This window comes from Anolis sagrei, chromosome Y (assembly GCF_037176765.1).
Source record: "Anolis sagrei isolate rAnoSag1 chromosome Y, rAnoSag1.mat, whole genome shotgun sequence".
NCBI classification, from domain to species: Eukaryota; Metazoa; Chordata; class Lepidosauria; order Squamata; family Dactyloidae; genus Anolis; species Anolis sagrei.
In genome coordinates, this window is record NC_090035.1 from 63,410,995 (window position 1) to 63,438,798 (window position 27,804).

At 41.9% G+C, this 27,804-nt stretch overlaps 1 protein-coding gene across 2 annotated transcripts in view; it reads left to right on the forward strand.

Moving 5' to 3' along the window:
* The window catches only part of LOC132780618 (IgGFc-binding protein-like), a 92,979-nt gene that overhangs the window by 20,007 nt on the left and 45,168 nt on the right, over positions 1-27,804 (forward strand). For both annotated transcript variants that reach the window (XM_067462483.1, XM_067462484.1), the window contains 16 exons: positions 2,096-2,237; positions 4,086-4,426; positions 6,141-6,714; positions 7,769-8,373; positions 8,932-9,499; positions 10,806-11,398; positions 12,997-13,582; positions 13,737-13,936; positions 16,443-16,584; positions 17,967-18,307; positions 19,212-19,785; positions 22,409-23,013; positions 23,568-24,135; positions 25,015-25,607; positions 26,670-27,255; positions 27,410-27,609. In XM_067462483.1, the coding sequence (XP_067318584.1) occupies positions 2,096-2,237; positions 4,086-4,426; positions 6,141-6,714; positions 7,769-8,373; positions 8,932-9,499; positions 10,806-11,398; positions 12,997-13,582; positions 13,737-13,936; positions 16,443-16,584; positions 17,967-18,307; positions 19,212-19,785; positions 22,409-23,013; positions 23,568-24,135; positions 25,015-25,607; positions 26,670-27,255; positions 27,410-27,609 (7,218 nt within the window). The remainder of the gene's footprint in view (positions 1-2,095; positions 2,238-4,085; positions 4,427-6,140; positions 6,715-7,768; positions 8,374-8,931; positions 9,500-10,805; positions 11,399-12,996; positions 13,583-13,736; positions 13,937-16,442; positions 16,585-17,966; positions 18,308-19,211; positions 19,786-22,408; positions 23,014-23,567; positions 24,136-25,014; positions 25,608-26,669; positions 27,256-27,409; positions 27,610-27,804) is intronic.

A 27,804-nucleotide genomic window follows, 5' to 3' on the forward strand; every position in this document is an offset into this window, starting at 1 on the left:
GCATCCTTTCCTTTAATCTCCATTCAGCTGGATCTGGGTTAAAGCATCAGGCTTAAGAAACCCCTATTTTCACATCTTTTCCTTCAGTCTCCTTGAGCTAGATCTGGGTTAAAGCATCAGGCTCAATAAACACCTATTTCTGGCATGCTTTTCTTCAATCTCCTTCAGCTAGCCCTGGGTTAAAGCACCAGGCTTAAGACACCCCTATTTCTGGCATCCTTTCATCTAATATCCTTCAACTAGACCTGGGGAGGAATTGAATTTTACCTGTGGGGACTCAAAGGAATCAAACTATCCACTCCCTTTAGTAATACTATCCACCCCAATATTTAAACCACCACCACCACCACCAAAATGCCCTTTCACAGCCCATAAATGAAATTAGCAAAGGATATGATTGGAATTAAGTCCAAAAGCAAGATCCTAAGAGCAGCGAAGGCACTGAGGTAGAACACGGAGCACGTGAGCGGCTTTCTTGTTCCAATTGGCTCAGGAAGGCAGCAGTGCTCGCAGCCTCACAGGGAAACCCATGCACACATGACTGCCTCCCTCTCTGCACTCCAAATGTAGCCAGAAGAAACTGAAGGCAGCTGTTTTCGGCAACCACATGGTCTGTTGGTGCCGGAAAAAAAATGGCAGTACCGCTCATGCCGTTACGGCTTGCCGAAAGAGCTGGAACAGCCAGAACCTGTTTTGAAAATCCGTTCACAGCTCTAAGATCCGTTCACAGCTCTAAGAGAGGGATAGATAGGATGGGTATTCCTAATGGTGAGAGCTGTTCAGCAGTGTGGTAGGGAGTAGGGAGCCCCCGGTGGCGCAGTGGGTTAAACCCCTGTGCCGGCAGGACTGAAGACTGACAGGTAGCAGGTTTGAATCCGGGGAGAGGCAGATGAGCTCCCTCTATCAGCTCCAGCTCCTCATGTGGGGACATGAGAGAAGCCTCCCACAAGGATGATAAAACATCAAAAAAATCATCCGGGTGTCCCCTGGGCAACGTCCTTGCAGACGGCCAATTCTCTCACACCAAAAGCAACTTGCAGTTTCTCAGGTCACTCCTGACACGACAAAAAAAAAAAAGCAGTGTGGTGGAGGCTCCTTCTTTGAAGGCTTTTAAACAGAGGCTGGATGGTCATCTGTCAGGGGTGCTTTGAATGTGATTTTCCTGCTTCTTGGCAGGGGTTGGACTGGATAGCCCACGATTCTATAATTCTATGGGTAGAGAAGTTTCTATTCTATGGGTAGAGGGTTCCTCACAACTGTTCAAGGCAGACTTGTAAAAGCAACATCCAGGCAACTTCACCAACACCAATGAATATTATAAGCTATATGTGTACATCCCATTTCTGGACTTATTCTGCAGTCAGATTTAAGAAAGGTTTATAAAGCACAGAAAGTAGTTCAGGAACTGCAAGTGTTCCTCTCTATTGATTGTGGCCATTTAAAACCCAACTTGAACCAGTGCACAGGACTTGACAACGGATGCCTTCAAGATACTGACACACTGATGGAAAAGTTTGATCCAAGATATAAAAAAAGATAACACCTGCAAAAAAAAACCAAAAAAAAAAAAAACCGATCAAATGCACTCGAAGTATATCTTGTGTGTGTTAGACAGTTTTTTCTGAACTTGAGGAAACTTCTTCAGATTTCTGCAACACTGTCAGTGTCAACCGCTACAAATCAAAAGTCGTTTTAAGCTCTGAAACAATTAAGTGTCATTTCTGGGGGGGGGGGGGGGGGGTTGGACTTGAAACTTTGTAGCTAAAATAAATTTGATTTACTTAAGTCTATATAAAATATAGAATGTGTTTCAATTATTTTATGTTATTGATCTACTTTTCATGATTTGCTAAAAAATTAAAATTGTTTCAATCCCCCCCCCCCTTTTTTTTTCTGGCTATGTGCCTGGTAGTTATGACCCTAATGATACTATTGAGAAACTGGCAAGGCACAAATCACAAATTTAGATGTCTGGTTGCCTTCATGCATATTGGAGGATATATTCCATCAAAGAGGCTGCATTCCAGCCATAATGCAAAATTTCTTTCCTCTTCCCACCACCCACTTAGTTCTAATCGCTTTATTACTCTTCTAGCCCAATGAACAGGTTCTTCTGAACGGATGCCGGGAGCGCTGCCACTGTCTCCCAGGTCAGGAAGTGACCTGTGAGACTCACAGCTGTGCCACTGATGAAACCTGTGAGATCCAGAATGGAATCATGGCCTGCATTGACAAAGGTAACTGACATTCATTTAATTCCTCCGGCTATGACAAATGTGAAACAATTGCTATATTTTCCCTCCACTTTGACAAGGAATGGTGTCTTGACAAGGAATGGTGTCTTGAAAAAGATATGAACTCTTACAAGATTATGTCCTCCCCATGTGAGACTGAAAAGACCCATGCTTTCCCTGCCAGCAACAGTGATTGCAATACGTTTTTAAAATTTTTATTACGGGCTTTTGATATATGCATATAGGTAAAAATTGGAAGTGGCAGAAGGATGGGGTAGGGTAAAGCAGTGAAGGCAAAACTCAGGAGTTGCTACTGGGGGAGGAGGGGGGGTGTTGCTAGGGTTTCCAGAAATGCTGGGGATGGAAAGATGGAGGGGGAAAGAGAGGAAAAGAAGGGAAAGTTGGTGTCTTCCAATTTTCCTCTTCGTGTTCAGTCTCTTTCATTTTCATCTTTAACATGCTTCTTCTTTTCTCTGTTTTTATTGGGAATATTTTTCATGAATTTACCTAGTATTTTCATATTATTATCATATCTCTTTCTGAGTTCATATGGTCTTTGAATAGTTGCCAATCTGCTGCCCTCTTGGTTTTCTTTGGTACTCTTGAAATTAATTGCGCCAGTTTGTCCATGTCCATAATTTCTATGACTTTGATTAGTCAATGCTGTTTATTGGGTAGTTTTCCCGCATACACAATTCTTGTCAGATAGTTAAAGAGAATTTCTGTGTGTTGTTCCAAGTCTGTAAATCTCTGACAGTAATTCCAAGTAAAACATATTGTGGTTTCAATTGGATCTTGATTTTAAGAATTTTTTGAGATGCTTCCTGAATCAGTCTCCAATAGCTTTTAGCTTTATCACATGTCCACTACATGTGGTAGAATGTGCCTTCTTGTAATCCGTATTCCCAATATCTGTATATTTTTGTAGAAGGATCCCAGTTTTTGTGGGGTAATATACCATCTATAAAACATTTTACACCAATTCTCTTTGAGATCTATTGCGCAAGAGATCTATCATCTTTATATGTGTGTGTGTATTGTATTCTCATGGACTCTCCTTTGTTTTAATAAAAAGGTATTTGTTCCCAATTCTACTATATATATATATATATATATATATATATATATATATATATATATATGGTGTCAGGAGGGACTTGAGACTTGATTCCCCTTCAGGGTGAGAATGGCAGGATATAAATGTTTTAAACAAATAAAGAAAGAAATAATAAAAGTCACTTCTGGTGTGAGAGAATTGGCCATCTACAAGGATGTTGCCCAGGGGACGCCCGGATGCTTTGATGTTTTTATCATCCTTGTAGGAGGCTTCTCTCATGTCCCCACATGGGGAGCTGGAGTTAACATAGGGAGCTCATCCAGACTCTCCCCAGATTCGAAACTGCGCCCTGTCAGTCTTCAGTCCTGCCAGCACAAGGGTTTAACCCATTGTGCCACCAGAGGCTACATTCTCCCATATAGTTGATGTTCCCTGACATTCCAGTTTTTTAATCAAGAAGAAAGGCTTTTTTCTTCCACTATTATCACTATGAATATATCATTACTGATCACTACTTAACTAAAAATGTTTTTGGATAAAGTCATGAGAAGTAAGAAACCTTATCTTTGCATTTCGCTATAAAACATTGATTAAAAAATCATTTTAAGAATATTTTAAATACCTAAATGGAAACAACTTACATTTAAATGAACGCCAAATTAGCTTGGTTTGAAAACAAGTAGGGTAGCATCTTAGGAAGTTCAAATGTGGTTTTTGATTCACAGAACATGTTTACAAATGCTATCAAGTATTAGCCGTTTTAAACAAATTGCTCTGGACTTGTTCCTCTCTAGATGACCCAGTTGCTTCATGCAGCTTGATCAAATGTGGGAAGGAGGAGACGTGCGAGATCATAGAGAGACGCCCAGTATGTGTGCCAAAATCTGAATCTACCTGCTGGGCACAAGGATATCACCATTATCACACGTTTGATGGGAGGACCTTTGACTTCATGGGCACTTGTACCTACACTGTTGCCAAGACATGCAGCTTGGATGCAGCTCTCCCTTCTTTCAAGATTGAGGCCAAGAATGAAAACAGGGGCAATCCTCGTGTTTCTTATGTTGGTTATGTTACCATCACAGTCTACAACATCACCATCTCTGTCTCCAGAAATGAGATTGGATTTGTGAGGGTAAGGCAAGAAGACAATCAATTTTCCACTTTATTCTCACTTTCTCAAATGTCCTTTTTTCAAAGACCAATTAGGTTATTGCTTCATCTTTTGTTTGCATGTTATAATAGATTGAATGTTGATTATTTCTTTTCTCAACCTTTAAGATGATGGTTGTTATTCCTTAAGTGTATGTGGTAAAGAGAAGGAGCGTGGTAAGAAAAAATGTAGTGATGACCACTGCAGTTCATGACAGAGTTGATGCTGAATGCAGGTCTTCAAAGTTAGTTTTACAATCTGAGCATTCTAACTCTAAGACTTGGATAGAGGAAAATGTGCTTTCAACATTTCCTATTTCAAAATCTTTCTGGAATGTGAATAGTTCATCAAGAATTTAATGTAATCATTTCGTAATAAAGTAGCCCAAATACAATTTCCCCTTTTTAGATCCCATTTTTTCTATTTAGTTTTGATTGTGTGGTGATTTCCTCCCTTCCTAACTTGCTCCCTGCAATTGCCTGCCATTGTTGTCCTTTGGTAATACATCAACCTTTTATGTACATAGTAAAAAACACAAACATTTTGTCCTTGTTCTATGCAAAACAACATAATGTCAACTATTTTAATCAACATACACGAGCCGGCAGATCGTCGGATAAACAAAAAGTTGGATAATATGGAATATCCTACTGTTATTCATCCAATGTGGCACTAGACACCTAGAATACTAACAGAGACTCAAAGGGTTAAGGCAAGGCAATACTTCAGAGCTAGAACAGCCAAGCAGGAAGTGCCCAGACAGGGAAGAGAAGCGTGGAAATCACAGAGGCAAGGAGGGAGGACACTTCCGCTTCCAGTCCTGCCTCTTTTCCCCTTTTCCTCCCTTCTTCTTGTCTTGCCCTTTTCACTTATTGGGAATGGAAAGAGAGTTGGGAAGCACTCCTTTAATTGAAGAGGAAATGCTGGAGGAAAAAGGGTGCATCTGATAAGAGTGTCGGATAAGACGGATATCGGATAAGTGAGACTCTACTGTATCTCAAACTTTATTGAATTCAAATAGCAGAGGAAGAATAGTGTTGGTGATTGTTTGAACAAAATGGTATTGATTGATAGTCAAGCTGATTTTGATATCAGAAACTGATCTTCAATTAAAAAGCACTGAAGGCAAAGGGACATTTCAAGATTCCATGCTTTTGTTTACTGTACATTTTCTTTAGGTAAAGGTAAAGGTTTTCCCCTGACATTAAGTCCAGTCGTGTCCAACTTTCGGGTGTTGTGCTCATCTCTATTTCTAAGCCAAAGAGCTGGCGTTGTCCGTAGACACCTCCAAGGTCATGTGGCTGGCATGACTGCATGGAGTATTGTTACCTTCCCATCAGAGTGGTTCCTATTGATCTACTCACATTTGCATGTTTTTGAACTGCTAGGTTGGCAGAATCTGGGGCTGACAGTGGAAGGTCACGCCGCTCCCCGGATTCGAACCTGCGAGCTTTTGATCAACAAGCTCAGCAGCTCAGCGCTTTAACCCACTGCGCCACCGGAGTGCTATTTTTTTTGTTTTGTTCTGGCATTCCTATTATATTAACAAATTATTTTGAAAAAGGTCTGCAATGGATCAACTAACATTTCTGCAAGTCATTGAAAATGTCCCACTCTTAAACTCATCAATACATATGATGCTTTACAACAAAATGAAACTCAACCTGTCCTTGGTTGTGTGTGTTCTCCCCTGCAGGTGGAGAACCAACTGTCCCACCTGCCCATTTCCTTGAACGAAGGGAAACTCCATCTCTACCAGAATGGCGGCTCCGTCCTTCTTGAGACTGAATTCTCCCTGAAGGTCTCCTATGACTGGGATGATGTTTTGCTGATCAAGATCCCCAAGAAGTTTTCGGAGAGTGTGTGCGGCCTCTGTGGGAACTACAACAATGACCCCACGGATGATTTCGTCACCCCCAGAGGAGCTTTGGTCTCCAGTCCCGTGGAATTTGGGAGCAGCTGGAAGGTGGAGAATGATGACAAATTCTGCTGGGATGATTGTCCAGGGGGTTGCAAAAGCTGTTCCTTCGCACTGGCCAGAAAATATAAAGCAGAACCCTTCTGTGGCTGGATCAGCAAAGGAGGGAATGGCCCATTCAGCCAATGCCATTCTGTGATCAGCCCTGAAATCTTTCTGGAAAGCTGTGCCTACGATGTATGTTTGAATAATGGGCTGAAAGAAGTGCTGTGTGAATCCCTGAAGAACTATGCAGAAACATGCCAGAAAGAAGGAATTTCTGTTTCTGACTGGAGAACACCCACTGGTTGCTGTGAGTATCCCAGGGAGATGTCTGGATGCGGGATTCAGAACAAATGGAAATGCTAGAAATAGAGATTGCCCATGAGATGCATACCTTTATGGACTGGGTTAAAGCAACAGCTGTTCATCTCTATAGCTTTGTCTCTGTAAAAACATGACAAATATTATATATATATATATATATATATATATATATATATATATATATACAGGGCAATGAGGAGACTAAAGTAGTGGTGGTGCATGTAGCTAAGGCTTGACCTTTAAAATATTTTTACTTGAGGCACTTTTTTATGGAGTTACCCCAACCAGAATCCTTTCTTCCAATATCTTCAGCTGCCTTTTTCTGAGGTAAATCTTCTCAGTAAATGGCCATGAGTTTTAACTATAAAGAACTGATCAAGAAAATATTTATTTAAGGATTCACTGGTGTACAACGTTTGATGGTTATCTTGTATTCCTTTAAATGTTGTTACAGTTGACTTTAGTTAAACAGTTTCCAATGTAACTCTCAGTATGGCTTGTACTTCCACCAGATTGGTTTTTAACTTATTTCACTGCAAAGTATCTTTCTTTTCTTAACTGACAATTCAAGGCACTGACTTGCCTTTTTCTCCCTTCAGCTACCCCCACTGAAGTTATGGATTTTTACAGGGATTTATTTTGCGCTTAGCTCATGAGCTAATTACTAATTTAAATAGGTCCAATTGGCTCTGTAAACACATAAGCTGAAGACCTAAACCCCTGGGTTCAGTTTCTCCACACACCAGAACCCAACTTCCACTTTTGTCCACTGACTAAAGGAACACTCACTCTTTTAAAAAGCCTGCCCCTCCCAGGTGGCAATTAACTCCACCCCTTTGGCTTCTCTAACTTGGATACATTCTAACAGACGGTTCCGTTTCTATGGCAAAGCCTCAGCACAGGTGACACATAAGCTGGGCTGCACTTATCATATCCCAACATCAATAAACACATTTCAAACATGCATTATAATTAGCTATTTCATTACAGTCCCCATTAGGTCTTTTATGTTTTTAACTCGTGTCTTCTTCCTTCCACAGCCTCCTTAATTTGCCCCGCAAACAGCCAATACAAGGCCTGTGGACCTGCGTGTCCCATTACCTGCAACAACGAAGCTCTTCCCAGCAGCTGTGCCTCATTGCCTTGTATTGAGACCTGCCAGTGCAACGAAGGTTTTGTGTGGGATGCTGGGAAATGCATTCCCAAGGGTGACTGTGGCTGCGTCTTTGAAGGAAAGCTCTTCTCTCCAGGAGAGCAATTCTGGGGAGATTCCACCTGCACCAGACGCTGCACCTGTGACCCAGAGACCAAACGTGTGATCTGCCAGACGAGAGGCTGCAAGAGCGGAGAGCAGTGCAGGGTGGAGGATGGCATCCAGAATTGCTCTCCCACCAGTTATGCCACCTGTTCTGCTTCAAAGGGCACTCATTACAGTAGTTTTGATGGTCCGAAGTTTGACTTCCAGGGCACTTGTATATATCAGTTGACAGGGCTCTGTGACAAGAGAAGAGATTTGGTGGATTTCCAGGTTCGTGTCCAAAATGACCATCCAATTGGCTCCTCTGCAGTCTTGCCCAAATTGGTGGAGATCAGAATGGCAAGAACAGTGATTGTGATTAGTAGAGAACATCCAGGAAAAGTCATGGTGAGTTACTTCCTTTTCAAGAATGACTTCCTTTCTTACGATCTTTCCCCCATATTTTCTTTTACAAAAGCCACACACATTACTATTACAATATCTAATAAAGGCAGCTGATCCCTATTCTAAGCTTCAGTGAGATGCTTTCTAAATGGAGAGCAGGATCCTCTAGTGCAGGATTAAGGAAACATTTCACTTCCCCAAATGTTGGACCTTAGTTCCTGTGAGTCTTGATCAGACTGGATGTGTACTATGACATATGAAGTTAAACACACCTGAAAGGTCAGATGATCTATCATTGATCCACTGGCTTGGTATCATTCATAAACAACTCCCCAAAATAAATAGAAGTTAAAAGGAAAACAAGAGTAAAGTTGCTCAAGTATATCTTCCATGGACAGATTTGGGGTCAACTAAACCATAGAAAACCATACCTCATTTTAAAAAACAGTCCTCTGTGTGAAAAAAAAAATCATTGTCCAGGGAGGGAAGTGAAAATATTATTTGTTTTTGTGCATCCAGAATTATTTCCCCATTGCTCTCCTTCCTTTTCAATGTTCCCAGGTGAATGGCTTGTTGACGCGTCTGCCTTACAACATCAGAAGCAATGAGATCCTCCTCTACCGGAAAGGGAAAGAGGCAGTGGTCCAGACTGATTTTCACCTGACTGTCACCTTCGACTGGCAAAACCGAGTCACTGTGACAGTGCCCAGCACTTATGCCAATGCCCTTTGTGGTCTCTGTGGGAACTTCAATGGCAACAAATTTGATGAGATGACCATGAAAGATGGGAAAATGGCTCTGAGTCCATCCTCCTTTGGTGAGAGCTGGAAAATGCGGGAGGTACCAGGCTGCACTGAGATGGACAAAGAAGAATGTTCTGGGCTGTCAGCCATTGAGAGCCACCAACGCCACCTTGGGAGGGAATGCGGGCTCATCCTAGCCAAGAGGGGCCCTTTTCAACGGTGTCACAGCACAATTGATCCTGAGGAATACTTCCAGGATTGTGTCTATGATTCTTGCTTTTTCGATGGCCAAGAAGCTGTGATTTGCCAAGCCATCGCCAACTATGCAGAAGCCTGTCAGGCGGCTGGTGCAAGCCTTGAGGCATGGAGAACCAAAACCTTTTGCAGTAAGTGCCAACTATCCTGAGTAGATTGGGATACTATGTGTTTTCTGTTCAGGCCATGGTTAAAGTAAACCTTCCACAGAAGAAAATATGTATTTTAACAGTCTAGAGTGACAAAACTTGGCTCCACCTGAATTTGGTGCCAGATGGCAGATACCGGGGGAGCAGGATTCCTTATATTTTATATGAGGCAAGAATACAAAAGATAAGAAATGTATTCTATCACTGAAGAAGAGATGAGAAGAATCATAGAATCATAGAGTTGGAAGTGACCTTATGGGCCATCCAGTCTAATGCCCTGCCAAGAAATAGGAAAATCTCATTCAAAGGACCCCCGATAGATGGCCATTCAAACGCTGCTTAAAAGCCTCCAAAGAAGGAGCCTCCACCACACCCCAGGCAGAGAGTTCCACTGCTGAAAACTCACACAGTTAGGAAGATCTTCCTAATGTTCAGGTGGAATATTCTTTCCAGTAGTTTGAAGATATTTTCCCGTGTCCTAGTCTCCAGGGCAGCAGAAAACAAGCTTTCTCCCTATGACTTTTCCGCACATATTTAAACATCACGACTCCTCTCAGCCTTCTCTTCTGCAGGCTAAACATGCCCAGCTCTTTAAGCCATTCCTCATAGGCCTTGTTCTCCAGACCCTTGATCGTTTTAGTTGCCCTCCTCTGGAGACATTCCAGCTTGACAATATCTCCCTTAAACTGCAATGCCCAGAATTGGACACAGTATTCCAGGTGTGGTCTAACCAAGGCAGAATAGAGGGGTAACACGACTTCCCTGGATCTTGATACTACACTTCTACTTATGCAGGCCAAAATCTCATTGGCTTTTTTAGCTGCTGTATGACATTGTTGGCTCATGTTTAACTTGTTGTCCACAAGGAAGGATGATTGGATGACAAGTAACAAAAGAGGACAAGAGAATCATATTGTCCTCCTAGCTGTTGTTGAGCTACAATTCCAAGCATTCCACCTGCTGGTTAGGGCAGATATAACTTATTGTCCATCTGTCGAACCTTCTAATTGTATCAGTTGAAGCTATAGCATCTTTATCCGTCTTCAAAAACATCTGGGAAAATAGAAAATTGGGGTGGAACGGAGAGTGGATTTGAGGCAAGATGGAACCAGATGAGGTAAACGGATGCCTTATTGTCTGCCTGAAAGATTCTATGGCCATGGTATCCACCAAATAGAAGCAGTTTGTGTGCCACCCTGGATAGCCTGAATTTAGCATGTCATTTTAGATTTGTTTATTGATCAGCCTGTTTCATGTTTTCTTTCACCTTTTTCTTTCCAACTACCAGGTCTGCATTGTGCTGCAAATAGCCACTATGAACTCTGTGCCCAGGACTGTACCCAGGCTACCTGTGGCAGCATCTCTGTCCCTGTCCCTTGTTCATCCAAATGCCAAGAAGGTTGTGTGTGCGATGAAGGCTTTGTGCTGAGTGGAGATCAGTGTGTCCCTGTGTCCCAATGTGGTTGCTTCTATGAGGATCGCTATTACTTGGCAGAAGAAACATTCTACCCAACATGCCAGAAGCGTTGCGTATGCCAGCCTGGAGGGACTTTGAAGTGTGAAGCTGTCTCCTGTGGTCCCAATGAAGAATGCAGGCTGCTTGATGGCATCCGGAAATGTCACTCAATTGGCAATGCTACCTGCTCGGTTTTTGGCATCCCTCACTATGTTTCCTTTGATGGACTATACTATCATTTCCAAGGCACGTGCACATATACCTTGGCTAAAACTAATACGGAAAATGGGAAACTGCCTCATTTCACTGTGAATGTGGAGAATGAGGTTTATGGTGATGGGAAGAGCTCGGATACCAAGGCAATCTCTCTCATGGTGTATGGACTTACAGTGACATTAGTGCAGAACAAACCAGGACAAGTAAAGGTGAGTATGTTTTGAAAGGAAATGGTTAAATTTAGATCATGTTGCAATTACCAGTAACAAATAAAAAATAAGTTACTTTTCAAACTTATGAATGATGTAATTGATTAGAAGGCAGTCCCCCATTTCAATCAATTTTAGTAAATTACCTGCTGTAAATCTGTAACTATTTATTTATTTATTTATTTACAGTATTTATATTCTGCCCTTCACACCCCTCAGAGAACTCAGGGCAGATTATAATGCACATATACATGGCAAACATTCAATACCAAGTAGACATACAACATATATAGACAGACACTAGGCCTGGGTAGCAACGGAAAAATTTGTTTCTAAAATCGATTCGTTTTTTGGGAGGTTTTGCGTTTCGATATTTAAAAGAATTCTGAAATGTTTCTTTTAAAAAGTTCGATATTTACGAAATTACAAAACATTAATGAAACAAATACGAAACAATAACGAATCGATTCGTTAATGGCGGACGCGACCACGCAATACGCTAAAAAACCTCCAAATGGGACAGGGGGAACTTCTGAAGCTTCCCTCTCCCTCTGTTGTTGACTGTTGGTGTAATTTTTTTTCACTAATTAAACAAAAAACAACTATAAAACTTGCCCCAGACATGCGGAAATAATAACGAAACGACCTCAAACCGATAACAAAACGAATACATAACGAATCCGTAGCATTTACGAAACGAATTTAAAAATTCATTTCGTTTTTAAGTTGCTCCAGAATGGTTCGTTATCGCTTCGTTATAAAAAAAAAAACGAATTTTTAACGAATTACAAATTAACGAAACAAAACCGCCCAGCCCTAACAGACACAGAAGCAATTTAATATTCCAGCTGTGCCCAAGCTTTTCTTGCTTCATGAGGGTACGCTGGATCCTGACTCAATTCTGGTGACAGGGGGAACTGCTGCTTCACCATCCATTGTGACATCAAGTCCTTTGATGGAGTACTTCCTCATTCTTCTGCATGCTGCTGGAAGTTTTTATGGTGTCATAAATTAGTTAAATTAGCCTCCCCGCATAAGTGGTACCTAAATTTCCTACTTGACAGATGCAACTGTCTTTCAGGTCAACAGTAAGGTAGACGAATGGCTGTAGTCTCACTCTGACCTGGGCTGGCTTCGAACTCATGACCTCTTGGCCAGTCTTTGATTTAATGCAGCTAGCTCTCAACTAACTGCACCACAGCCCAGTTGTATGTTGTTGTTCTGTCGCATTTTTCTTTTTTTCTTTTCAAAATAAGAAGAGAATGGCATGAAAATGAAATGTTCAAATTTAATTTATTTAATTGTTGGAATCCGCTTACCATAAATAACTAGGAAGAGTTATCTGTCATTTTAAATCAAAAGGATTGTTTCCCCACTCAATACTTTACTCCTGAAATTTGCCTGTGTTCTGCCCAAAAGCTAAATCATTGCATATGTCCTCAATGTTTGTGCCTAATTACTTCAAAGTCCTGGTTGTTTCTAAAAATGTGATATCCTCAACTGCAGGGATATGCTTTCTCTCCAGTTGATTTTTGGTTATCAGGAATGACTCGTGAAACCAAATGAACTTGACTTAATGTAAAATGTTTTCCTCTTAGGTGAATGGTGTGTTCCAACCCCTTCCCATGATCCTTTCTGTTTCCGGAGGACAGCTTAGAGCCTACCAGCATGGCTTGAAAGTATTGATACAAACAGATTTTGGCCTCATTGTGGGTTATGACTTGATTTACCACATGATAGTCACTGTCCCGGGCATATACCGAGGTGAAATGCAAGGCCTATGTGGGAACTACAATGGAGTGAAGAATGATGAGTTTCTACTCCCTGACAGTAGGACAACCTCTGACGTAGCTACATTTGGGGCTGCCTGGAAGGTTCTGATTCCTGGGAGAGAAACATCCTGTTCGGATGGATGCACTGGGAGTAGCTGCCTGGTCTGCGACGAGAGGAAGAAGGACATGTTCAAGCAGCGCAACTACTGTGGGATCCTCAATGCATCCGATGGCCCCTTCAAAGCTTGCCACAGCCAAGTGGACCCCAGTGTGTACTTCAACACCTGTGTTTATGATGTGTGTCTGGCCAATGGGGACAGCTCCGCATTGTGTCAGAGCATCCAGAGCTATGTGTCTGCCTGCCAAGGGTCCGGAGCTTCTGTCCAGCCTTGGAGAACTCCATCCTTTTGCCGTGAGTTATGTTTATGCAGCACACTCTATCCAACTGGAATAGATCAACCTTTTATCTTCTTTTCCTGATCACAATATTTACCCATTCCCCACCTTCCCTGTCCTTTTTCGTGTAGGTAATCTTTCCATCTAATTCAGTTATTTGTCTAATTTAGCTCTCAGCTGTCCAGCCAACAGTCACTATGAGGTTTGTGCAAATCTCTGCTCCACCAGCTGTACCAAGATTACTGACGCCAGAGCATGTCCAGAGGGCTGTGCAGAGGGCTGCCAGTGTAACAGTGGCTACTTTTTTGATGGCCATGGCTGTGTTCCTGTAGAAAGTTGTGGTTGCTACAAGAATGGACGCTACTACAAGGTAGGTTTATCTTGGCATCTGCAGTCATCAAGCCTGTAGCCAAGGGCTTTACATTCTTCTCCCTCTCCCCCATCACCAAAATGTTTCAGGTTAAAAAAAACCCTATAGTCATGAATCTTAACTGGTTAACTAAATCCCAATGCTAAGTCTATGTCTTACAAGACTCCCCTTTCTGCCATTTTAATGCTTCAGTCTTAAGAAACCCCTGTTTATGGCATCCTTTCCTTTAATCTCCTTCAGCTAGATCTGGGTTAAAGCATCAAGCTTAATAAACATCTATTTCTGGCATGCTTTCCTTTAATCTCCTCCAGCTAGCCCTGGGTTAAAACACCAGGCTTAAGAAACCCCTATTTCTGGCATCCTTTCATCTAATATCCTTCAACTAGACCTGGTGAGGAACTGAATTTTACCTGTGGGGACTCAAAGGAATCAAACTATCCACTCCCTTTAGTAAACCACCCCAATATTTAAACCACCACCACCACCAAAATGCCCTTTCACAGCCCATAAATGAAATTACCAAAGGAAATGATTGGAATTGAGTCCAAAAGCAAGATCCTAAGAGCAGCAAAGGCACTGAGATAGAACACGCAGCATGTGAGCGGCTTTCTTATTCCAATTGGCTCAGGAAGGCAGCAGTGCTCACAGCCTCACAGGGAAACCCATGCACACATGACTGCCTCCCTCTCTACACTCCAAATGTAGCCAGAAGAAACTAATGGCAGCCGTTTTCGGCAACCACGTGTTCTGTTGGTGCCGAAAAAAATGGCGGTACGGCTCATTCCATTACGGCTGGCCAAAAGAACTGGAACAGCCAGAGCCTGTTTTGAAAAACGGATCAGTTCACAGCTCTAAGAGATGGATAGATAGGATGGGTATTCCTAATGATGAGAGCTGTTCAGCAGTGTGGTGGAGGCTCCTTCTTTGAAGGCTTTTAAACAGAGGCTAGATTGCCATCTGTCAGGGGTGCTTTGAATGAGATTTTCCTGCTTCTTAGCAGGGGTTGGACTGGATAGCCCATGATTCTATAATTCTATGGGTAGAGAAGTTAGGATTCCTCATAATAATAATAATAATCATCATCATCATCATCATCATCATCCTTTATTTATACCCCGCTACCATCTCCCAGAGGACTCGGTGCGGCTTACAAGAGGCCGAGCCCAAATACATCAATAAAACAACACAGCAATACAGACAATAAATAACTCATAAACAAAGCAATAAACAATAACAGTAACACCACGACGCATTAAAAACCTATGGCAGGGCCAAATGTAATAATTAAAATTTTAAAATACTGGGCATGACAACGTGACATATAACTAGGATGGGTATTTGGAGAGAAATGGAGCGAGCAGACAATCCAAGATCATTAGTAAAGTGTGATTAGGGACATGTTGCTTAGGGTTCCTTATTCTGGGAAGGCACAGTGGAACAACCACGTTTTCAGGCTCCTCTTAAAGACTGCCATAATTGTTCAAGGCAGACTTGTAAAAGCAACATCCAGGCCACTTCCCCAACACCAATTAATATTATAAGCTATATGTGTACATCCCATTTCTGGACTTTTTCTGCAGTCAGATTTAAGAAGGGTTTACAAAGCACAGGAAAGTAGTTCAGGAACTGCAAGTGTTCCTCTCTGTTGATTGTTGCCATTTAAAATCCAACTTGAACCAGTGCACAGGACTTTACAACGAATGCCTTCAAGATACTGACACACTGATGGAAGAGTTTGATCCGAGATATAAAAAAAAGATTACACCTGCAAAAAAAAAAAAAATCAAATGCACTCGAAGTATATCTTGTGTGTGTTAGTTTTTTTCTGAACTTGAGAAAACTTCTTCAGATTTCTGCAACACTGTCAGTGTCAACCGCTACAAATCAAAAGTTGTTTTAAGCTCTGAAACATGAAACATGTGAAAACATACATTAGTCAGGCAATGGAGCATGAAAGACTGACTGGACTTAGACTCTTGAGTGTCCACCAAAGTTTATTGCTAGAGCCTGATTTCTGTCAAAGTGTGTTGACTCATCAGGTGTTGTGGTATTCTTTTGTAACCACAAAATTACCAATTAAGTGTCAGTTCTAGGTTTTTTTTTACTTGAAACTTTGTAGCTAAAATAGAAATTTGATTTAATTTAGTCTATATAAAATATAGAACGTGTTTCAGTTATTTTATGTTATTGATCTACTTTTCATGATTTGCTAAAAAATAAAAATTGTTTCAATTCCCCCCTCCCCTTTTTTCTGTCTATATGCCTGGTAATTATGACCCTAATGATACTATTGAGAAACTGGCAAGGCACAAATCTCCATCAGTGCACTCCAGGTAGTCTCTGGTGTGAAGGCTACTCCTTTTTTCACTATTAATTAGTTACCTGGTTGCCTTCATGCATATTGGAGGATATATTCCATCAAAGAGGCTGCATTCCAGCCATAATGCAGAATTTCTTTCCTCTTCCCACCACCCACTTAGTTCTAATCGCTTTATTACTCTTCTAGCCCAATGAACAGGTTCTTCTGAATGGATGCCAGGAGCGCTGCCAATGTCTCCCAGGTCAGGAAGTGACTTGTGAGACTCACAGCTGTGCCACTGATGAAACCTGTGAGATCCAGAATGGAATCATGGCCTGCACTGACAAGGGTAACTGACATTCATTTAATTTCTCTGGCTATGACAAATGTGAAACAATTGCAATATTTTCCCTCCGCCTTGACAAGGAATGGTGTCTTGATATAAAGGGACATCTTGTTGAAAAAGATATGAACTCTTACAAAATTATGTCCTCCCCATGTGAGACTGAAAAGACCCGTGCTTTCCCTGCAAGCAACTGTGATTGCAACATGTTTTTTTTTAAAAAAAATTCGATATATGCATGTAGGTAAAAATCAGAAGAAGTGTCAGAAGGATAGGGTAGGTAAAATATTGAAGGCAAATCGCAAGGGTTACTACTGGGGGGGGGGGGTGTTGCTAGGGTTTATGGGAATGCTGGGGTTGGAAAGAGGGAGGGAGGAAAAGAAGTGGAGGTGGGAGTTGGTGTATTCCAATTTTTCTCTTCATGTTCAGTCCCTTTCATTTTCATCTTTAGCATGTTTCTCCTTTTCTCTATTTTTATTGGGAATATTTTTCATGAATTTACCTAGTATTTTCATATTATTATCATCTATCTCTCTTAGTTCATATGGTCTTTGAATAGTTGCCAGTCAGCTGTCCTCTTGGGTTTCTTTGGTATTCTTGATATTAATTGTGTTAGTTTGTCCATATCCACAATTTCCATGACTTTGATTCACCAATGCTGTTTATTGGGTAGTTTTGTTTTCCAGTTTCCCACATACACAAGTTTTGTCAGATAGTTAAAGAAAATTTCTGTGTGTTGGTCCAAATCTGTAAATCTCTGACAGTAATTCCAAGTAAAACATATTCTGGTTTCAATTGGATCTAGATTTTAATATTTTTTTGAGATGCTTCCTGAATCTGTCTCCATAGCTTTTAGTTTTATCACATGTCTTCTTCCACATGGGGAGCTGGTGCTGACATAGGGAGCTCATCCATGCTCTCCCCAGATTTGAAACTGTGCCCTGTCTGTCTTCAGTCCTTCCAACACAAGGCTTTAACCCATTGTGCCACCAGAGGCTACATTCTCCCATATACTTGATGTTCCCTGACATTGCAGTTTGTCAATCAAGAAGAAAGGCTTTCTTCTTCCACTATTATCACTATTAATATATCATTACTGATTACTTAACTAAAAAATGTTTTTGGATAAAGTTATGAGAAGTAAGAAACCTTGTCTTTGCATTTCACTATAAAAACATTGATTTAAAAAAATCATTTTAAGAATATTTTAAATACATAAATGGAAACAACTTACATTTAAATGAACGCCAAATTAGCTTGGTTTGAAAACAAGTAGGGTAGCATCTTAGGAAGTTGTTCAAATGTGGTTTTTGATTCACAGAACATGTTTACAAATGCTATTGAGTATTTGTTATTCAAAAAATTGCTCTGGAATTGTTCTTCTCTAGGTGACCCAGTTGCTTCATGCAGCTTGATCAAATGTGGGAAGGAGGAGACGTGCGAGATCATAGAGGGACGCCCAGTATGTGTGCCAAGATCTGAATCTACCTGCTGGGCACAAGGATATCACCATTATCACACGTTTGATGGGAGGACCTTTGACTTCATAGGCACTTGTACCTACACTGTTGCCAAGACATGCAGCTTGGATGCAGCTCTTCCTTCTTTCAAGATTGAGGCCAAGAATGAAAACAGGGGCAATCCTCGTGTTTCTTACGTTGGTTATGTGACCATCACAGTCTACAACATCACCATATCTGTCTCCAGAAATGAGATTGGATTTGTGAGGGTAAGGAAAGAAGACAATCAATTTTCCACTTTATTCTCACTTTCTCAAATGTCCTTTTTTCAAAGAACAATTAGGTTATTGCTTCATCTTTTGTTTGCATGTTATAATAGATTGAATGTTGATTATTTCTTTTCTCAGCCTTTAAGATGATGGTTGTTATTCCTTAAGTATATGTGGTAAAGAGAAGGAGCGAGTTAAGAAAAAATGTAGTCATGACCACTGCAATTCATGACAGAGTTGATGCTGAATGCAGGTCTTCAAAGTTAGTTTTACAATCTGAGCATTCTAACTCTAAGACTTGGATAGAGGAAAATGTGCTTTCAACATTTCCTATTTCAAAATCTTTCTGGAACGTGAATAGTTCATCAAGAATTTCATGTAATCATTTGGTAATAAAGTAGCCCAAATAAAATTTCCACTCTTTATATCCGATTTTTTTCTATTTAGTTTTGATTGTGTAGTGATTTCCTCTCTTCCTAACTTGCTCCCTACAATTGCCTGTCATTTTTGTCCTTTGGTAATACATCAACCTTTTATGTACATAGTAAAAAACACAAACATTTTGTCCTTGTTCTATGCAAAACAACATAATGTCAACTATTTTAATCAACATTAGAGTCTAACTTATCCGACATACAGGGCAGAACGTCGGATAAACAAAAAGTTGGATAATACGGAGTCTCCTGCTGTTATCCGTCCAATGTGGCGCTAGACACCTAGAATACTAACAGGAACTCAAAGGGTTAAGGCAAGACAATACCTCAGGGCAGGCCCGTAGCCAGGATTTTGTTTCAGGGGGAGCTGAAAATGTCCCACTCTTAAACTCATCAATACATTAGTATATTATGCTTTACAACAAAATAAAACTCAACCTGTCCTTGGTTGTGTGTGTTCTCCCCTGCAGGTGGAGAACCAACTGTCCCACCTGCCCATTTCCTTGAACGAAGGGAAGCTCCGTCTCTACCAGAATGGAGGCTCCGTCCTTATTGAGACTGAATTCTCCCTGAAGGTCTCCTATGACTGGGATGATGTTTTGCTGATCAAGATTCCCAAGAAGTTTTCGGAGAGTGTGTGCGGCCTCTGTGGGAACTACAACAATGACCCCACAGATGATTTCGTCACCCCCAGAGGAGCTTTGGTCTCCAGTCCCGTGGCATTTGGGAGCAGCTGGAAGGTGGAGAATGATGACAAATTCTGCTGGGATGACTGTCCAGGGGGTTGCAAAGGCTGCTCCTTCGCACTGGCCAGAAAATATAAAGCAGAACCCTTCTGTGGCTGGATCAGCAAAGGAGGGAATGGCCCATTCAGCCAATGCCATTCTGTGATCAGCCCTGAAATCTTTCTGGAAAGCTGCGTCTATGATGTATGTTTGAATGACGGGCTGAAAGAAGTGCTGTGTGAATCCCTGAAGAACTATGCAGAAATTTGCCAGAAAGAAGGAATTGCTGTTTCTGACTGGAGAACACCCACTGGTTGCTGTGAGTATCCCAGGGAGATGTCTGGATGCGGGATTCAGAACAAATGGAAATGCTAGGAATAGAGATTGCCCATGAGATGCATACCTTTATGGACTGGATTAAAGTAACAGCTGTTCATCTCTATAGCTTTGTCTCTGTAAAAACACAACGAACTAATTATATATATATATATATATATATATATATATATATATATATATCACCAGGGCCATGAGGAGACTAAAGTAGTGGTGGTGCGTGTAGCTGAGGCGTGACTTTTGAAATGTTTTTACTTGAAGCACTTTTAATGGAGTAACTTATTATCCCAACCAGAATCCTTTCTTCCAGTATCTTCAGCTGCCTTCTTCTGAGGTAAATCTTCTTCTCAATAAATGGACATGAGTCTTAATTATAAAGAACTGATCAAGGAAATATTTATTTAAGGATTCACTGGTGTACAACGTTTGATGGTTGTCTTGTATTCCTTTAAATGTTGTTACAGTTGACTTTAGTTAAACAGTTTCCAATATATCTGTCAAGACCCAGAAGCCTTAATTAAGCCAAACACAGAATGAGAGTTCAAAAACACAGCTTTATTACATCAAAGAGGTTCTTCAAGCACTTAATTTCAGTGCAAAAGAGTCTCTGTAAGAACTTAGCATCAAAAGCAGGGTGATATCAGGAACAAAGATATAATCCGGATTATAGCGCTGCCTTATAATCCGTATTAAACATAAAGTTAAGCAAACTGCTTGCAAAAAGGTATAGCACAAAAACACAGTCACTGGAGATAGAAAAACAAAGTTCCAAAACTAAGAAATGTTTCAGTCACAAAGTTATAAGAGTTCAAAGTCCAGAAAGCCAGAAACGTAGTCAAACCGGTCTGTGGTCAATCCGTTGGTAAACAAAGACTGGAACGCTGCACTCACGAGGAAGCAGGAGGTTAGGAAGACACGAAGCTGTAGCCCAGGACCCAAGGTTGAAAATTGGCAGCACAAAGAATTATGTCCTATAAAGACACTTTGCCTTCTGCGAAGTACAATCCAAACAGAACCCACTTTTATCTCAAAGTTCTTCCTCAGAGCTTGATGAGCTCCCCACCCTCTCGTCATCACTCTCAGCTGCCCCCAAACCTGCAGCTGAGTGCCCATCCCTCCACCTTTGCCAACGATTGTCAGGGTTCAGATCCTGCCAAGAGTCCCCTGGCTGCCAATCCCCAGTGAACCCCTCAAATTCCTCACTGGAGGTGGGTTGGTTACAGATGTCCCTTATTTGTTGCACACGGGTCCAATCTAATTCCTCCTGCTGTTCCATATCACTCCCAGACCCAGAACTCCCTTCAAACCCAAGGAAATCTTCATCCTCTGTTGGTGCACAAAGTATTTCCTGAATACGTTTCCTTTGTAATTCCCCCTCAGACTCTGGCTCTCGAGCAGCCCTTTTTACACCTCTGCTCACTTCCCCATCCCCCATCTCACAATCGGAGAAGCCTGGAAACATGTCAGTATCACTTGGAGCCATAATGATTTCCCTAATGCGCTGACGCCGCTGTTCTCCCTCTGACTCCAGAGTAAACCCGTTCTCCTTGCTACCAGGAGTAGCAACGCGACCAACACGCTGAACTACAACACTAACTCTCAGTATGGCTTTTACTTCCACCAGACTGGTTTTTAACTTATTTCACTGCAAAGTATCTTTCTTTTCTTAATTGACAATTCAAGGCACTGACTTGCCTTTTTCTCCCTTCAGCTACCCCCACTGAAGTTATGGATTTCTACTACTACTACTACTACTACTACTACTACTACTCATGAGCTAATTACTAATTTAAATAGGTCCAATTGACTCGGTAAACACATAAGCTGAAGACCTAAACCCCTGGGTTCAGTTTCTCCACACACCAGAACCCAACTTCCACTTTTGTCCACTGACTAAAGGAAAACCCAACTCTTTTAAAATGCCTGCCCCTCCCAGGTGGCAATTAGCTCCACCCCTTTGGCTTCTCTAACTTGGATACATTCTAACAGACGGTTTATTTATTTAATTTATTTATTAATTTAAAAGTTTTGTATACCGACTTTCTCACCTCTCTTGAGGGACTCAGACCGGTTTCCAACCATCATATCACATACAATCAATAAAACATCATAATACATATTACAGTAAAACATTAAAACAACAATTACAATCAATTACTATAATGGTCAGTCGTCATACTAAAATCATTGCTCATCATCCTCCATCCATATCTCAGGGTGTTGGCTCACTCGTTGAATGCCTGTCTCCATAACCAAGTCTTCACCTGTTTCCTAAATGTCAGGATAGAAGGGGCGGTTCTGGTCTCCAGTGGGAGAGAGTTCCAGAGTCGAGGGGCCACCACCGAGAGGGCCCTGTCCCTCGTCCCCACCAGACGAGCTTGCGAGGCCGGTGGGACCGAGAGAAGGGCTTGTCCAGACGATCTTAATAATCTTGATGGTTCCGTTTCTATGGCAACGCCTCAGCACAGCTGACACATAAGCTGGGCTGCACTTATCACATCTCAACATCAATAAACACATTTCAAACATGCATTATAATTAGCTATTTCATTACAGTCCCCATTAGGTCTTTTATGTTTTTAATTCATGTCTTCTTCCTTCCACAGCCTCCTTAGTTTGCCCCGCAAACAGCCAATACAAGGCCTGTGGACCTGCGTGTCCCATTACCTGCAACAACGAAGCTCTTCCCAGCAGCTGTGCCTCATTGCCTTGTATTGAGACCTGCCAGTGCAACGAAGGTTTTGTGTGGGATGCTGGGAAATGCATTCCCAAGGGTGACTGTGGCTGCGTCTTTGAAGGAAAGCTCTTCTCTCCAGGAGAGCAATTCTGGGGAGATTCCACCTGCACCAGACGCTGCACCTGTGACCCAGGGACCAAGCGTGTGATCTGCCAGACGAGAGGCTGCAAGAGCGGAGAGCAGTGCAGGGTGGAAGATGGCATCCAGAATTGCTATCCCACCAGTTACGGCACCTGTTCTGCTTCAAAGGGCACTCATTACAGTAGTTTTGATGGGCCGAAGTTTGACTTCCAGGGCACTTGTGTGTATCTGTTGACAGGGCTCTGTGACAAGAGAAGAGATTTGGTGGATTTCCAGGTTCGTGTCCAAAATGACCATCCAATTGGCTCCTCTGCAGTCTTCCCCAAAATGGTGGAGATCAGAATGGCAAGAACAGTGATTGTGATTAGTAGAGAACATCCAGGAAAAGTCATGGTGAGTTACTTCCTTTTCAAGAATGACTTCCTTTCTTACGATCTTTCCCCCATATTTTCTTTTACAAATGCCACACACATTACTATTACAATATCTAATAAAGGCAGCTGATCCCTATTCTAAGCTTCAGTGAGATGCTTTCTAAATGGAGAGCAGGATCCTCTAGTGCAGGATTAAGGAAACATTTCACTTCCCCAAATGTTGGACCTTAGTTCCTGTGAGTCTTGATCAGACTGGATGTGTACTATGACATATGAAGGAAACACACCTGAAAGGTCAGATGATCTATCATTGATCCACTGGCTTGGTATCATACATAAACAACTCCCCAAAATAAATAAAAGTAAAAACAAAAACAAGAGTAAAATTGCTCACGTATATTTTCCATGGACAGATTTGGGGTCAACTAAACCATAGAAAACCATACCTCATTTTAAAAAACAATCCTCTGTGTGAAAAAAAACATTCATTGTCTAGGGAGGGAAGTGAAAATATTATTTGTTTTTGTGCATCCAGAATTATTTCCCCATTGCTCTCCTTTTCAATGTTCTCAGGTGAATGGCTTGTTGACGCGTCTGCCTTACAACATCAGAAGCAATGAGATCCTCCTCTACCGGAAAGGGAAAGAGGCAGTGGTCCAGACTGACTTCCACCTGACTGTCACCTTCGACTGGCAAAATCGGGTCACTGTGACTGTGCCCAGCACTTATGCCAATGCCCTTTGTGGTCTCTGTGGGAACTTCAATGGCAACAAACTTGATGAGATGACCATGAAAGATGGAAAAGTGGCTCTGAGTCCATCCTCCTTTGGTGAGAGCTGGAAAATGCGGGAGGTACCAGGCTGCACTGAGATGGACAAAGAAGCATGTTCCGGGCTGTCAGCCATTGAGAGCCACCAACGCCACCTTGGGAGGGAATGCGGGCTCATCCTAGCCAAGAGGGGCCCTTTTCAACGGTGTCACAGCACAATTGAACCTGAGGAATACTTCCAGGATTGTGTCTATGATTCTTGCTTTTTTGAAGACCAAGAAGCTGTGATTTGCCAAGCCATCGCCAACTATGCAGAAGCCTGTCAGGCGGCTGGCGCAAGCCTTGAGGCATGGAGAACCAAAACCTTTTGCAGTAAGTGCCAACTATCCTGAGTAGATTGTCTGGGCGAATGAAAGCATTTCTATAATGTCTGAGAAAAATAAAAGAAAGGGATACTATGTGTTTTCTGTTCAGGCTGTGGTTAAAGTAAACCTTCCACAGAAGAAAATATGTATTTTAACAGTCCAGAGTGACAAAACCTGGCTCCACCTGAATTTGTACTTAGATACTTTGGTGCCAGATTGGCAGATACAGGAGGGAGCAGGATTCCTTATATTTTATATGAGGCAAGAATACAAAAGATAAGAAATGTATTCTACCACTGAAGAGGAGATGAGAAGAATCATAGAATCATAGAGTTGGAAGTGACCTTGTGGGGTAACACGACTTCCCTGGATCTTGATACTACACTTCTACTTATGCAGGTCAATATCCCATTGGCTTTTTTAGCTGCTGTATGACATTGTTGGCTCATGTTTAACTTGTTGTTTACAAGGAAGGATGATTGGATGACAAGTAACAAAAGAGGACAAGAGAATCATATTGTCCTCCTAGCTGTTGTTGAGCTACAATTCCAAGCATTCCACCTGCTGGTTAGGGCAGATATTACTTATTGTCCATCTGTCGAACCTTCTAATTGTATCAGTTGAAGCTATAGCATCTTTATCCGTCTTCAAAAACATCTGGGAAAATAGAAAATTGGGGTGGGAGAGTGGATTTGAGGAAAGATGGAACCAGATGAGGTTCCAGTTGTCTTATTGTCTGCCTGAAAGATTCTATGGCCATGGTATCCACCAAATAGAAGCAGTTTGTGTGCCACCCTGGATAGACTGAATTTAGCATGTCATTTTAATTTGTTTATTGATCAGCCTGTTTCATGTTTTCTTTCACCTTTTTCTTTCCAACTACCAGGTCTGCCTTGTGCTGCAAATAGCCACTATGAACTCTGTGCCCAGGACTGTACCCAGGCTACCTGTGGCAGCATCTCTGTCCCTGTCCCTTGTTCATCCAAATGCCAAGAAGGTTGTGTGTGCGATGAAGGCTTTGTGCTGAGTGGAGATCAGTGTGTCCCTGTGTCCCAATGTGGTTGCTTCTATGAGGATCGCTATTACTTGGCAGAAGAAACATTCTACCCAACATGCCAGAAGCGTTGCGTATGCCAGCCTGGAGGGACTGTGAAGTGTGAAGCTGTCTCCTGTGGTCCCAATGAAGAATGCAGGCTGCTTGATGGCATCCGGAAATGCCACTCAATTGGCAATGCTACCTGCTCAGTTTTTGGCATCCCTCACTATGTTTCCTTTGATGGACTATACTATCATTTCCAAGGCACGTGTACATATACCTTGGCTAAAACTAATACAGAAAATGGGAAACTGCCTCAGTTCACTGTGAATGTGGAGAATGAGGTTTATGGTGATGGGAAGAGCTCGGATACCAAGGCAATCTCTCTCATGGTGTATGGACTTACAGTGACATTAGTGCAGAACAAACCAGGACAAGTGAAGGTGAGTATGTTTTGAAAGGAAATGGTTAAATTTAGATCATGTTGCAGTTACAAATAAAAACATTAACAAATCAAAAATGTTACTTTTAAAAGTTATTAATGATGTAATTGATTAGAAGGCAGTCCTCCATTTCAATCATTGTTGGTAAAATGGCCTGCTGTGAATCCGTAACCATTTATTTATTTATTTACAGTATTTATATTCTGCCCTTCTCACCCTTCAGGAGACTCAGGGCGGATTACAATGCACATATACATGGCAAACATTCTATACAAGGTAGACATACAACATATATAGACAGACACAGAAGCAATTTAATATTCCAGCTGTGCCCAAGCTTTTCTGGCTTCATGAGGGTATGCTGGATTCCGACTCGATGTTGGTGACAGGGGGAGCTGCCGCTTCACCATCCATTGTGACACCGAATCCTTTGATTGAGTACTTCCTCATTCTTCTGCACGCTGCTGGAAGGTTTTATGGTGTTGTATATTAGTTAAATTAGCCTCCCCACATAAGTGGTACCTAAATTTCCTACTTGACAGATGCAACTGTTGTTCAGGCTGCATAGGTCAACAGCAAGCTAGATGAATAGCTGGAAGCTCACTCTGACCTGGGCAGGCTTTGAACTCATGGCCTCTCAGTCAGTAGTGATTTAATGCAGTTAGCTCTCAGCTAACTGTACCACAGCCTGGTTGTATGTTGTTGTTCTGTCACGTTTTTTTTTCTCTCTTTTTCCATAAAAATGGAAAGTTCTAATTTTATTTATTTAATTGTTGGAATCCCCTTAGCAAAATTAACTAGGAATGTTATCATTTTAAATCAAAAGGATTGTTTCCCCACTCAATACTTTACTCCTGAAATTTGACTGTGTTCTGCCCAAAAGGTAAATCACTGCAGATGCCCCCATTGCTTGTGCCTAATTACTTCAAAGTCCTGGTTGTTTCTAAAAATGTGATATCCTCAACTGCAAGGATATGCTTTCCCTCCAGTTGATTTTTGGCTATCGGGCATGACTTTTGAAAACAAACAGACGTGACTTAATACAAATTGTTTTCCTCTTAGGTGAATGGTGTGTTTCAACCCCTTCCCATGACCCTTTCTGTTTCCGGAGGACAGCTTAGAGCCTACCAGCATGGCCTGAAAGTATTGATACAAACAGATTTTGGCCTCATTGTGGGTTATGACTTGATTTACCACATGATAGTCACTGTCCCGGGCATATACAGAGGTGAAATGCAAGGCCTATGTGGGAACTACAATGGAGTGAAGAATGATGAGTTTCTACTCCCTGACAGCAGGACAACCTCTGACGTAGCTACATTTGGGGCTGCCTGGAAGGTTCTGATTCCTGGGAGAGAAACATCCTGTTCGGATGGATGCTCTGGGAGTAGCTGCCTGGTCTGCGAGGAGAGGAAGAAGGATAGGTTTATGCAGCGCAACTACTGTGGGATCCTCAATGCATCCGATGGCCCCTTCAAAGCTTGCCACAGCCAAGTGGACCCCAGTGTGTACTTCAACACCTGTGTTTATGATGTGTGTCTGGCCAATGGGGATGACTCCACATTGTGTCAGAGCATCCAGAGCTATGTGTCTGCCTGCCAAGGGTCCGGAGCTTCTGTCCAGCCTTGGAGAACTCCATCCTTTTGCCGTGAGTTATGTTTATGCAGCACACTCTATCCAACTGGAATAGATCAACCTTTTATCTTCTTTGCATGATGGCAATATTTACCCATTCCCCACCTTCCCTGTCCTTTTTTGTGTAGACAATCTTTCCATCTAATTCAGTTATTTGTCTAATTTAGCTCTCAGCTGTCCAGCCAACAGTCACTATGAGGTTTGTGCAAATCTCTGCTCCACCAGCTGTACCAAGATTACTGACAGCAGAGCATGTCCAGAGGGCTGTGCAGAGGGCTGCCAGTGTAACAACGGCTACTTTTTTGATGGTCATGGCTGTGTTCCTGTAGAAAGTTGTGGATGCTTCAAGAATGGACGCTATTACAAGGTAGGCTTATCTTGGCATCTACAGTCATGATCCTATTGAGAAATTGGGAGTGGAAATCTCCACCCGTGCACTCCAGGTAGTCTCTGGAGTGAAGGCTACTTTCTCTTCTTCAATATTGACTGGTGGCTTGGTTGCCTTCGCACATATTGGAGGGTATATTCATAGAATCAAAGAGTTGGAAGAGACCTCATGGGC